General features: G+C 54.2%; 1 protein-coding gene across 1 annotated transcript in view; it reads right to left on the bottom strand.

The window, feature by feature from the left end:
- Nucleotides 1–12,665, bottom strand: part of IGDCC3 (immunoglobulin superfamily DCC subclass member 3) — a 44,428-nt gene extending 31,763 nt beyond the window's left edge. The window contains exons 1-2 of the mRNA XM_075535567.1: nt 12,557–12,665; nt 9,074–9,379 (exon numbers count right to left, since the gene is read on the bottom strand). Coding sequence (XP_075391682.1) covers nt 9,074–9,379; nt 12,557–12,665 — 415 coding nt within the window. The remainder of the gene's footprint in view (nt 1–9,073; nt 9,380–12,556) is intronic.
- Nucleotides 12,666–14,240: the final 1,575 nt, after the last annotated feature.

Genomic DNA, 14,240 nt, shown 5'->3' with positions numbered 1-14,240 from the left:
GCTACACGAGGCCCACATGTTTGGTAGACTCACAGCCAAGTTCAGACAAAGCCGATGGAGAGTTGGTGGGTTTTCCATCCTAGGGGCCCTTCTGTTCTATTCTACTTTTATTAAAGGTTGAGTAGAATAGCCTTCAAGCTACTGTGGAAAAAAGTCTCCCTCTCAATCACACACACACATACCGCCCCCCCCCCCTGCCTGCAGGGACTCCTGAGAGGGAAAGAAGGCAACACAAGAAGGCCAGGAGTGAAAAAGTCCTTTCTCCCTTGGGGCGGGGCAGGGACAGAGGGCTAAGGGGGGCCGGGGGCCTGTTTCATTTGCAGGCTGCAAATGCCTCTCCCATTCACTGGCCCACATTCCCAGCCAAGGCGCCCAGCCACGGACAATGACGGAAAAGGGAACAGAGAAGATTTGCACATTGTGTTCAAGGGGCAGCTGGCTGCCTGCGAGAGCAAAGCCAAGGTGTGGGAACCAGAAGTGTTCCACTTCCACACTCAAGTCGTGGGGAGGGGGGCTGGGGGGAACCCCTGCTTCGAGGAGAAGGGAGGCCTGCCCCCACAATGGAGAGCCTGGGCCGGGAGGCAGGGTCAAGGGGGGAGACTTTGAGTCAGACCCTGGCCTGGGCTTAGCAGGGGCACCCAGCAATGGAGTCTCTGATTCACACCCCAGCTGGTGGGGAGAGAGAATCTCGGCTCTCAGAAAACAGCATTCAGCACCAGTCACCCAGTGATCCTGCCCCCAAGTGATACACTCACACTGAGCCTCCCTCCTTTGAGCTGTGCTGAAACGACAAGACAGGGAGAGACAGGCAGAAGCAGGAGACAGCTTGGTGCCCAGGAGGCCACAGGTCTATCTAGTGTTGGCCCAGCTCCACATATGGGGTCGTGAGAAATGCAAAAAGAGGAGCTCAAAAGTTTGCTGGGGAGACAGATGGAATAGCCAGCCACCACACAGTTACGACACTTAACAATGTAAGTAGCCATCCCTGAGGGGAGGGGGCAGCCCGAAAGCCACAGGCCACAAACATTATGTGAGTTGAAAAGAAGGAGGAAGAAGAAGAGGAAGGGGCCAGCTGGGGCCAGAGCAGACGGGGGAAGGGCCCAGTGAAGGTGGACTTGTCCTGAAGCTAGGCTGGCTGGCAGGCAGGGAGGGGCCCTACCTCACTGCCACTGAGTCAATTCTGATTCATAGCGACCTTAATATAGGACAGGGTAGAACCGCCCCTGTGGGGTCCTCATCAGCTGGTGGTTTCAACCGCTGACCTTGCAGTTAGCAGCCCAACATGTAACCCGAGCTCCTCAGGAAGGGAACGCAGAGCCTTCATGGATCGGAACAGAAATGAACTGATTTTACAATTAGGAAAGCCAAGCCCTCTCCACCACAGTTCAGTTTCTTGGGGTGCCAGGAGGAGCTAGGACTGGAAAGCACAAGGGTTTGAATGTCACCTCTTTGCACCCCTCACCGGGCGGGCTGACCCTTGAGCTCCTGCCATGTGCGAAGGCTTGGGCACAGCTGCTTTCTCCCGGTGGTAGTGCCACGTCCGCTGCCTGCGGCTCCTGCACGGCAGGAGAGGGAGGAGCAGGAGGAGGGAAAACACGTGTGTTTGGGGGACCATGAACGGGGGGGCTTCCCCAGGGTCACCTCAGCTGAGCATCTTTAGGGAGAAGAAAAGCATTTAGGCTCAACTCACTAAATCTGAGCACACAACCTGCAGGTGACAGAGGCCTCCGGGCTACCAGCTGCTGTGCCAGGAGTCACCTCCCCCACAACTCACTGTCCTATACATTTTCTGTGCATTTAGGGTCCTCTAAACACACTGAGCCCTGGTGGTATAGTGGTTATGAATTGGGTTAAGATCTGCATGGTCGGCAGTTTGAAACCATCAGCAGCTCTGCGGGAGAAAGACTGGGCTTTCCACTCCAGTTGCAGTCTCAGAAATGCTCAGGGGGTTGCCATGAGTCAGCATTGCCTCTCTGCCAGGGAGAGAGATACACTGAAGGAGGGCAAAACCACCAGCTGCTCCCTGGGAGAAAGATGAGGCTTTCTACTTCCGTAAAGCATTAGTCTCAGAATTCCACAGAGGCAGTTTAACCCTGTCCTATAGGGTTGCTATGAGTCAGACTCGACTCGATGGCAGTGACATGTTTTTTGGCTTTGTTTTTAGAAATGCACCGAAACCTCCCATGGAAGTTGTGCTTCCCCTTAGCAGCTCTAGCCCACAGATCGGGATCCTGGAAGAAGGCAGCGGGGCACGGTGAAAGGCGTCTCCTGCCTCTCCACCTCAGTTAGTGGCCCAGCACCCAACACGCCAGAAAGGGAGGGAGGTGGCTGTGTGCAGACAAGTCGATTTCTGCTCACAGTGAGCCCCCGTGCCTCGGGGGTGCTTCCTGGACTATCCTTCCTGCAACACAAGGTCTTCCTCCCTTGTTGGAACCACCGGGGAGCTTTGAACTGCCAACCTCTGAGTTAGCAGCTTAGCCCCTACCATGTGCCTCCAGGGTCCCTTCCCGAGCATCATCACCATACCTTAGACAAACTCCAAACAAAACCTTCCTCACCTCTGTTACCTGCCCGGATAACAGCAGTTAATTTTTGTTGCTGTAAGAATACAATTAACACAACATTGGCCGATTCTGTGTTTTTCATGTGTCGACTTCAGTGATACCAGCTCCATCAGCCAGGTAGGGGAAGGAACACGTTTTATGTGCCCCCAACATGCCAAGTAAGCTCTTTGCACACATTGTCATAAGTGCACCACACAACGCTCCCTCCTGCTAAGCAGTATTTATTCAATTTAAAGATGAAGCAACTGCTAAGCAAGCGGCCATCTAGCTGAGATCTCAGCCCACGTGGAGGAAGCGCACCAGCCTGTGTGTTCATGAGGTATCAATGGGGTAAAGTATCAGGTGTCTAAGACCCTAAACAAAATCATACCAATGTGACTGGGGGGCAAGGAGTGGAGACCCAAAGCCCATCTGTAGACAATTGGGCATCCCCTCACAGAAGGGTCACAAGGAAGAGATGACCCAGTCAGGGTGCAGTATAGCACCAACAAAACACACAACTTTCCTCTAGTTCTTTAATTCTTCCTTCACCCCACTATCATGACCTCAATTCTACCTACAAAGCATATTAGACCAGAATGTGCACACTGCTACACATAAGAACCCGAAACACAGGGAATGCAGGACAGATAAACCCCTCAGGGTCAACAATGAGAGTAGAGATACCAGGAGGATTAGGGGAGGGTGGGGGACGAAAGGGGGGAATCGACCACAAGGATCAACATATAACCCCCTCCCAGGGGAATGAACAACAGAAAAGTGGGTGAAGGGTGACACAGGATGATGTAAGATATGAAAATAATAATCTATAACTTATCAAGGGTTTGTTAGGGAGGGAGGCATGGGAGGGAGTGGGGAAAATGAGGAGCTAATACTATGGGCTCAAATAGAAGGAAAATGCTTTGAAAATGATGATGGAAACATGTACAAATATGTTTGACACACTGGATGAATGTATGGATTGTGATAAGAAATGTAAGAGCCCCCACTAAAAGTATTTAGTAAAAATAAATAAAGAATCCAACACATACAAAAATACTCCATCTCTGCATAACTGGAGTTGTTTGCTGGGTATTGCATTTACTTTGCATGTCACATGCAGAGATGTGTACTCATGTGCTTAATAAATTTTTATTTAATTGCAAAAAAAGCAAACAAAGATGAAGCAACTTAAGCTCAGAGAGGCATCGGAACTTGCCCATGGTCTCATGGTGGAGCCAGAACCCAAGACCACCAAGTCCAGCTCTGTTGGCCTCCAAAGCCCACAACTCAGAACCCCTGTTAGGTCTGCAGTCGGGATGGCCCCAGGATGGCCCTGGTGCGTGTGTGGGCGGGGGTTGGGGGGGAGGGGGGCGTAGAATGGGAGGGGGAGCCATTCCTAGCTCTTTTTTAATCAAGATAGGCTGGACATCACCCAAAATTACTGCCATCAAGGTGATGTCAACCCACAGTGACCCTATAGGACAGGGTAGAACTGCCCCCGTGCGTTTCTGAGACAGTATCTCTTTACAGGAGCAGAAAGCCCCATCTTTCTCGCGAGGTGAAGTGGCTGGTGGTTTTGAACTGCTGATCTGTGCCACTAACCAACATCCAGCACTGAAATAACAGATAAGAGCAAGCGTGCTCCTGGACCCCAGGTGACTCATAGGTACGCATGGGGCTCCGGTTAAAGTGTAGATTCTGCCTCAATATATTGAGGACAGAAAAGCCCATTCTCATCAGGGGCCAAGCCAGAAGGAACAAGTTTGAAGCTCTGCCAAGACCTATACGGGGAGCTTATATGACCTCACTGAATTCTCCAATAGCCCTAAGAGGTTGATAGGATTACTGTGCCCAGCTGCTCAGGTGAGGGCACAGAGGCTCAAGAGGTTAAGTACTCGTGCTAAGCGCACATGACCAATGAGTGGCAGAGCTTGGGTTCCGACCCACGTCCTCTGGCCTTGAAGCCCATGTTTTGTGGATTTCACTGTGAGGTCACACCAGAGAACATGGCATGGGAGTGGCCTCTCCTTCGGCCTCTTGTTTCTCATCGCATGTCCTGTGGACCAGCATCAGCAGCATCCCCTGTGCATTTGTTAGACATGCAGAATCCTAGGCACTGGCCTCAGCCAACTGAAAACATGAACTTCATCAGGATTCCCAGGGGGTACAGGTATGGGTACATCTGAGATGCCTGAGCGACCTCAGTCACGTGGCTCATGACTCTCCATGGCGCCTGAGACCAAGCCCCAAGGCCAGAGAATGAGGGACAGGACTGGGACCTAAAGAAGATAGCTGGGAGCCAGACCCCGAGGACAGAGGTGGAGCTGGGAGTGAGGCCCCGCATCATCCCCCTCCTATGAGTTACCTAACTCTATAGTCACGTAGGTAACACAGACCTCAACAGGTGTGAGTCAGTCAGTGCACATGCTCCCACAGGGCAGGTGACCCATGTGCCAACCTAGAACCCTTCCAGCGGGATGACAGGGGTTTCCCAGGCCCCCCAGCTTTAGCACGAGTCCCCAGGCCTTCCAGGAAGGAGTGAGAACAATTGTCATCTGGCTCCAACAATTTCACTCCTGGTAGATTTCCCTGAATGAACCCCATGAGGTGCAGTGCTGGGGGGCTGGCGCTTCCTTTGCTGGTGATGAGCCAGAGGAAACGGAGTATTGGTGAAAGCACCTGGAAGTTAAGAATGCCGTCCAAGCTCCTGTGACTGCGGTTCTCCCGTGTGTGCCGGTGTGTCCATCCTCACAGCCGCCCTACAAGATGGGGTACATGTCCCCGATGAGGAACCTGGGCCATCCAGAGGTTAACTCGTTCAGGGTCTCTTCACGCAGGAACATGTGGCTCAGTTCTAAGCACCACACTCCATGTGTGCAGAACTACATACAGCACAGGAGACAGAAGGCCCCAAAGTACCTACGTACAACTCTGAGCAGCTCCATCAAAAAGGGAGAGGCTGAAAAGTGAAGCCCCCAGAGAAGCAGTCCGTGGTTTAGCCCTAATCAGACTAATTCTCCTGGTCAGCATCTGAGTCCACTGGGGTTCAGGGAGATGGGCATTTCCTGACATAGGCATCTGGGAACTCCAGGGCCCCAGCTGACCACCCCCTCTGCGCTCACACCTGGGCCCCCATCTACTTCACTGGGTTATCCACTGAGTGAATTGTGTATCTGTGGATCTTTGGGGGGGGGTTAACATGCTTCCCATCAGCCCCTACAGAGCAGGGGGCTCCAGAGGGTCCCTCATATTTTTTCAGAAAGGCCTACCCCTGTGTCACGTATCTGCAGTGCTTTGCGCACACGGGCAGGGCATTCTTGCTGAAGGAGTAGGCCCGGGCAGCTGACCAACTTTGGCGATGTCCAGCAGCCTGTGAAGTGAGAAAGAGGGCTCCACCCCCACAGCGGCCAGCATGACCCTGTGCTCACCTGGCCTTGGGGAGGAAGGAGAGGGATGTCCTGAGCCACAGAGCGCCCAGCTGTCTCCAGCGTGAACCAGGCTGACCCCACCCACCAGCCCCTCCCAAGTCAATACCCACTGGACTTTCTTCTTGGTGCTCCAGATTCTCAGACTTTTCCTTTAAGGGATGGCATTGCCATTTATAGAGAAGCACATTTACACTTGGCCCAGAGCTATCTCCCATGTGTCTGGCGCTAAGGAGGTCTCAGAGGGACCTCATATCCCTCACAGGCCAGGCAGGGGGGAGGGAGGGGCTTCTCCCTGAAAGGACACATGTCCCCCATCCGAAAAGTCTTTCTCAGGTGCCATCCCTGCATCCTTCTCCTCCTCACCCCCAGCCATCTGCTCAAGGCGGCTCAGCCTGCCACTGCAGTGTCTCCAGGCTGGGGTGGAAGGGGTGGCTGAGCCAGAGCAATTTGGTCACAAAGTCTAGGGCTGCCTCCCGGCGAGCCCCATATGGAGGCCTGGATCAGCCTTCCTTCAAACAAAGGGGCATCTTAAACCTATCGAGGGGGACAATTCATCACTCACCAGCCATTTAGAGGCACTGTACAAACACCATCAGCGCCAGGAAGAAACCCGACCGCCCGTCCGTCCGTCCATCCATCAGACGGGAAAGAGGCGGTGTGCCACGGGAATTGGGAGGGGAAGACCTACTGCTCAGACTGCATTCCCAGTTCCTCTGATGACCAGAGCGTCACTGAAGCCACCTGAAGCCTCCGTTTTCTCATCTGTTAAAGGGAGCCTCGGTGACACAACTGCTTAGCACTCAGCAGCCATCCAGAGGTTGCAGTTGGAAGCCACCCACTGCTCCTTGGCCATGAGCTCTGGGGAACAGGGCCGCCAAGAAAACCGCAGGGGCCAGTTCTACATGGTCACGCTCAAAATCCCGCTCCACAGCACCCAGCATCTACAAGTCCCTCCCTCCCAGGGGCAACAAGACAATGGAATGAAGCAATTCACGTCCGGGACTCAGGCAGGGTGCCCAGCACACAGCAAATGCTTGACACAAGTGAGCTGAAATTACTAATCAAAGAGCCCTGGAGAGGGAGCAGGCTGCTAACCCAAAGGGCAGCAGTTTGAAACCATGGGCAGCTCTGAGGGAGAAAGACGAGGCTTCCTGCGCCCATACAGATGTGCAGCCTGGGAAACAAATGTCCCTGAGCAGCTCTCCTGCCCTATAGGGTCACTCTGAGTTGGAAAGTTTAACAGGACTGTCAACAAAACAGTCTTACAGCAGTCTCTTTAACTGCCTCTCTCATCCCAAGGGTATAGAGATATGGACCAGAGCGCACTGGCCAGAACTGCTTTCTACTCGCCCTGTCTCAACCAAGCTCCTCCACCCTCCCCCGCCTGCCACTTCCGAAGACACACGGACGACAGCCAGGGGAACACCAGAACTGTTTCAAGGCAGGGCCGTCAAGCACAGCCACGGTATCTTCATCCCCACGACCACTGGGGTCCCTGTGCGCAAGCCAAGTGCAATTCTAGACTGAACCTCTGGTGTTTGGCCTCCCCTCCCCCATTCAAAAAGGCACCTCAGTTTGAAGGTGAGCAGGAGTGACGCCATCAGTCAGATTAATTACTCTACTAGCCTTATTTTAAAGTATGGAGTCCCCAAATCCATTTGCAGGGTTCGCATAGGGTCTAAGCCTCCAGTGAACCCCCTCCGAGCACAGTTCCGGGGTGTGGCAGATGCAGTCAGGTCACAATATAATACCGCATCCTTTCTTCTCCTTTTGGACCCATTCTATATCATTCAGTTTTCCCTATTTTCTGCTTCCTTTTCGATTGAGGTTATTCTACGTTTTCTCTAGTTGATGGTGTTCTGTCTGTTTGCTTCCTGTTGTGTCATGTATGATTTTCTGTACATGTAATCCTGGATAGGTACATCTATCGAGACAGTAACTGCATTAACAACTGCCCAGGAAAACAAAATAAAAACAACTGCCTCGGGGTATGGCAGGGGTGGTGGGGGATGGGGAGTTAACAGCTGTGAGCACGAGAAGGAAATGGTCTGAAATTGATCGTACAACTCTTCTTAATATGACTGATTCAGTTGTAGGACATGTAAAGATTGAATGATTAAGCTATAGGACATGTAAAGTGTATGCCAACAAAATTATTTTAGACTACAGAACTTACTCATAGTTGTTGTTATTAGTTGCTGCCATTAGGGTTTTTAAAACAAACAAGAAACAGTTGCTAATCGAGTCCCTTTCAACTCATGGAAACTACGTTCACATGAGAGTAAAATTTGCTCCGTGGGGTTTTCAATGGCTGATGTTTCAGAACTAGAGCACCAGGCCTTTCTTCGGAGGTACCTCGAAGTACACTCAAACCTCCAGGTGTCTGATTAGTCATCATGTGCATTCACGGTCTGTACCACCCAGGGATGCCTTTATGGGACAAGGAGGCCAGATCTACCCGAAGTGAGCCCTGATGGCCCAGTCAACTGCTAGGCAGTAGGGTCGGCAGTCTGAACTGAGCAGTCGCGCTGCTTGAGATGTGACTGTCTGCTGCGGTAACGATGTCTGTCTGCCCTTGGAAACCCACGGGAGATGGCCTGCGTCTCATGCGGGGGCTGCCAAGGATTAGGTTTGAAAATCAGCACATAAAATGAGCATTACATGGGATGAAAGCTACTCTTCAACAATGGCTTAAGGCAGGCATCTACAGAGTATGACAGTTGTTTATCCTTAAACACAAGAATCACACTCAGTGGGCTAGGATGCTCACCACAGATAAGACAGCTTATAGAAACCAAGACACGCTGAGCCAGCACTGGGGAAAGCCTGCCAGCAGGCGCCGGCCTCCTTCTCTTCACCCCTGTCTCCCGCAAAGCCTTCAGCTCTTCTTGTTGAGTCGCATTCCAACCAGGTAAATAAGCAGATATCATTTCACTGCCACAAATCACTGACATGTGCTTGAGAAATCAGTCCTCCAGAAAGCTGCCTAAGATGGGACTGCTCTCCTACCCCTTGCCCTGGGGACCCCAGTAGACCCCAGTAGACCCCAGACTACCAGCCTGGCTTATGTGCCGAGAAAGTGAGGGAATGCCCACTTACTTGCAGCCTGGAGGCGAGCCTTCCGGCTGATGACCAGCCCAAAGCGGTTCTGAGCCACACACTCGTAGTCACCCTCATCTGAAGGGCTGCCTCCCCGATCCAGCCGGAAGTGTCGGATCACCAAGGACCCATTGGTCAGCAGGGCGGAGTGGCTGCTTTCTGGCAGCTCCACCCCATTCTTCCTCCAGGTAATTCGCACTGGAGGGGTCCCCTGGACCTTGCAGCCCAGCACCAGGGGCTGCCCGGGCACCGCAACATCATCGCTTGGTTCCACAGTAAACGCCAGTTCGGCAGCATGGCCAAGACCTGCGTTGGGGGGTGGGGGGGGATGGGAAAGAAAGAGGTCAGTGGGAAGTGAGCAGCAGGAAGAACTGCACACACACAGGGGAGTCCAAGTTCTGGATCTGTGTACTCCATCCAGCTCGTCTCCAGTTCATGGCAACCCTGTGTGCATTTGTGCATTAGACTAAAGGTGTGCTCCGCAGGAGGAGGGTTGACAATGATCGATTGTGTTGGCAGTAGGTCACCAGGTCTTCAGAGAAGCCTCTGGGTGTACTCAGACTCTCAACCTCTGGGTTAGTAATCAAGCGTATTAACCGTGTGCTCCGCCCAGCAACTCGAAGCGTCCACGGGACTCCTAGAACATGCGGAACTCGGCAAAGTGCCATCCCACACAGCACTGCATTTTACCATCAGCCCATCTCAGAGAAATGAATGTCCTCTCCACCATTCTCTCTTTTGCAGGGAAGGAAACTGCAGCCCAGAGCTGCTAAGAGGCTTGCTCAGGGTCTCACGGTTAGTAGTCGCAAATCTGGGACCTCAAAGAAGACTGAATCGAACACAGCCGCTGCCACCTCTGTGTCACTCTGGTTAGGCCCCGAAGTCTCCCAGCCTTTCAGCCTTTAGCGATCTCGGATAAAGTATGGAACTCATCCTGGCTCTCCAGTCCTCGGGAACAACATCCGTGGCTTAGGGGTGTCAATTGTGGTTAAGAAGGCACTATGAAAAGCTGAAAGTTCTGAACCCATATACAGTGAGAGAGTAATGCGTCATTGCTTCTTTTTGCTGGCAGAGAGCAGGGTGGATGGGCTCAATACACACAGCAGTGCAGGCCGGGTTGCAGCCCTGCCCCTCTCCTGGCAGGAAGCTGGGGTGACGGTCCTTTTTAGCCTTTGTTCGAGAGAGAGAGGAGGATACCCAAGCCCAACTCAGAGTTCTGGCAGATTGGGAAGAACAGAAGTTCCTAGAACCTTTATCCCAGCGACTTCCTCTCTCCTGCTGAAGAGAGATGAGCTGGAGGAAGTGGAGGGGGAGTATCTAGGAAAATGAGGATCAGAAGTATGATAGACGAAAGAAATAGTGTCTGGGGTCTTAAAGGCTTGAAGGTGAACAAGCGGCATCTAGCTCAGAAGCAATAAAGCCCACATGGAAGAAGCACACCAGCCTGTGCGATCACGAGGTGCCAAAGGGACCAGGTATAAGGCATCATGCAAATATATATATATATATATATATATATACACACACACACACACACACCATAGTGAATGGAGGGGGAAGGGGGAAGTGCAGAGTGGAGACCCAGGACCCATTTGTCGGCCACTGGAGATCCCCTCATAGAGGGGTTTAGGAGAGGAGATGGGTCAGTCAGGGTGCGATGTAGTACCGATGAAGAACACAGCTTTCCCCAGATCCTGGATGCTTCCTCCCTCCAACTACCATGATCCGAATTCTACCTTGCAGGACTGGATAGGGCAGAGGCTGTACACTGGTACATATGAGGGCTGGAGGCACAGGGAATCCAGGGTGGACGATACCTTCAGGACAAGGGGTGTGAGGGGCGATGCTGGGAGAGTGGAGGGTGAGTGGGTTGGGAAGGGGGAACTGATTACAAGGATCCACATGAGACCTCCTCCCTGGGAGATGGACAGCAGAGAAGGGGGGAAAGGGAGACTCCGGATAGGGAAAGATATGACAAAATAACAATCTATAAATTATCAAGGGCTCATGAGGGAGGGGGAAAGGGGAGGGAGGGAGGGGGAAAAAAAAGAGGACCTGATGCAAAGGGCTTAAGTGGAGAGCAAATGCTTTGAAAATGATTAGGGAAAAGAATGTACGGATGTGCTTTATACAATTGATGTATGTATATGTATGGATTATGATAAGAGTTGTATGAGCCCCTGATAAAATGTTTAAAAAACAAACAATAAAAAAGAAGTGTGATAGAATGGACAAGCATGATTCCAACTCTCCAGCAAACTTCTTACCAGATGGGTTACAACTTCGCCCCTGGAGGAAAGAGGCCTCCTGCCTGAAGGGGCGCAGGGCAGCAGACCCCTGTCCACAGAGAGAGCAGAAGAGCAGTCCCCAGGGTGGGGCGCTCCCCGGGAGACCAGCGCCCTCAGGTGGCTAGGGGAGAGGGGGTCGTGCATGCAGGGATGTGGAGAAAAGCAAGTCTAGAGGGAAGGCGTTTCCTTTGCCCAGTGTGGTTGAAAGTGGGACCGTGCTTTTAGCAAATACAACAAACGTTAGGGGCTGGGGATTCTAAATATCTCTTCAAGGAGATGTGATATTTCAAGACACTTGAGGGTCAGCAGCTGAGCGCCTGGTTACTCCGCTACTTTAACTGAGCATTTAATTTAATTTAACCGTTTAAAATTCCTCCCTATTCCCCCATAGCCTGCATTTCCGAGCGTCTTCAATGTACCCCTGGTATGGCTATGGGGTGGGGGGCGGAGATAAAGTTTCTCAGTGCAAGGGTGGGGGTGTCGTGACTCCCTGCTTCTCCGGGAGATAGAGGGGGAGCGGAGGGAATATGGACCGGGCGAGGGTCGGCTGAGAACTTGGGGTGGGAAAGGGACAACTAAATTTGTCTACACGCCTCCCCCCCTCCCCCGTTAAAGACTCGGATCACTAAAGCCATTGAGGTAACAGGGGTCTTGGTGCCAGAGCCTCCAGAGGCGGGGATGCTCTTCCCCGGCAGGGCGGGGGCAGATGGGCATTCTGCGGGTGGGCGGATTCTCCCAGGGTCCGTACGCGCCCGACACACAGCCCGCCCAGGCTCTTCCTTCTCGCTCTCCCCAGCTCTCTCCTCCCATCGCAGGCTGGGAGCATGGCTCTCCAGTTCCCCTCGGTTTCGGCCGCCGCCGCGGGCGCCTGGGTGCTCAGCACCCGTCTCTGCGCATCCTAGGACCTCCCTGCGCTAGCGACCCCTTCTCCCCGGAGCCCGCCCGCCCCTAGCTCCTACTTCGCCGCAGCCCGCGCCCGCGGTCGAGTTCTCGGCCGCCGGGACAGAGCGCGTGTCTCCCGGCGGGGGGTCCGTCCCCAAGCACCCAGCCCCGCCCCCGGCCTCGACGTCCCGTCCGCGGGCTCCGCGCCGTCCCGCGGGTGCCTCCGGCCCGTGGCCACGTCCTCCCGCCCGGGTCCGCCGCCCTGGCGCCCGCGGGCTCCCTCCCGGTGGGGCGGGGTGGGCTCGGCGCTCACCGTGGCTCGGTGCGGGCAGCAGCGGCAGCAGCAGCAGCAGCAGCAGCGGGAGCCGGGACCGGCGCGGCGCGGGCGGGCGGCGCGGGGGTGCGGCGCGCGGCGCAGCCATGGGCTCTCGGTCTGCTCGGCTCGGCGACGCGCGGCTCCGGGGCCTCTCGCGGCTCACAGCGTCCCGCGAGGCCGGCGCCGGGGCCGGGGTCGGGGCCCGGGCCGGGGCCGAGCCCGGGCGGCGGGGGGCTGGGGCCGCATGCCAGCCTAGGCGCGCCGGGGGCGCAGGGGGAGCGCCGCTTGCGCCATCTTGCACCCAGCGCGGCGATCTGTCAGCCTCGCCCGAGGTGCGCGCTCCGCACTTGCAGCGCCCGCCGCCCGCCCCGCCCTCCTCGCCCCGCCCGCCGTCCCCCTTCCTCCCCACTCGGCCCCCTCCCCCCACCCCTCTCCCCGGAGGCCCGGTCTGGGGAACAAAAGAGCCGGCGAGCGCTTTACGCGGCCGGACATTCCCGGCTTCGCGGCGGACGCGCCCCCTGCGCTTTGAACTGCCGCTGGAGCTGACCGCGCCGCCTGGGACCGCAGCCCCGCCCGGCGTCCCCGTGGGCCAGCTTCGGACTTGGGGGGTGAGGGTGGTAGTGGACTGTGGAGTAGGTTTGGGATCAGCAAAATGAAAAGCTGCCTGATTAGCTGGGACCCACTTTCCCTGCTGCGCCTCCCTCCACCACCACCAAGTCTCTAGTTTCCTGACAGTTCCCTAAAAGCTGCCTGCCCAAAGTTGTCCGCCTGTCCCTGGGTCCCTGGTCCTTCCACTCAAAGGTTAGGACGTTTATACTGAGGAGGGCTGACTCTTGGGTGAATGGGAGGGTGGCGGCAGCTACCTCCACGGTCTGTGAGCAGAGCCACCAGGATCGAGAAAGAGCAAAAGTAACCGGGCTCGGTCCCTGGTCCTGCGTGCTACCTAGCCCTACCAACCGGCTCAATAATGAGGATCATCATCCTCTCTCTCCTACCCTCCCCTGGCGACCTTACAACGAGCTGGGCCGGTCAAGTGAGCTGGTAACTGGAAAAGCGTACTGAAGTTTCAATTCGCAGTAATATGTCTGTCTACTCAGCGATTCTTCTCAGATAACATGAAGAGACTATGGCAGGTTAGTTAGAATGTTACGTGCTTTTGAGAGATACTGGCTCTTAGAGATGGTTAATCTTGGTAAACCCTAACCCATGCCCATCAAATCCACTCTGACTCACGGACCCTGTAGGACAGAGAACTGACTCATAAGGACCCTATAGATACCCCATAGGGACCCATTCTGAACTTACGGGGACCCTATAAGACAGAATTTGACAGTAGCCGACAGTCACCTCTTTCTTCCCTGGGTCCTTGATTCTTGGCATTATTAAAGGTGAGTTAACATGATGGGCTTAAACTCATTCTACGCTATCAAGTAGATCCCAACTCATAGTGACCCTGGGTTTCTGACACTGTGACACTAATTCTTTACAGGAGTAGAAAGCCTCATCTTTCCCCCACAGATCAGTTGGTGGTTTTGAACTGCCAACCTTGCAGTTCGCAGTTCAAAAAGTCACCACTGTGCCACCAGGGCTCCTCTGACATGATGTGCTAATCCATCAGAATTGTCGAGCATCCACTAGGAGCTGAGGGTTGAAGGGTGCCAGTCTCTGACTCACTCAGCTA

The sequence above is a fragment of the Tenrec ecaudatus genome, chromosome 17 (genome assembly GCF_050624435.1).
Source record: "Tenrec ecaudatus isolate mTenEca1 chromosome 17, mTenEca1.hap1, whole genome shotgun sequence".
NCBI classification, from domain to species: domain Eukaryota; kingdom Metazoa; phylum Chordata; class Mammalia; order Afrosoricida; family Tenrecidae; genus Tenrec; species Tenrec ecaudatus.
This window is presented reverse-complemented; position numbering and strand designations above follow the sequence as displayed.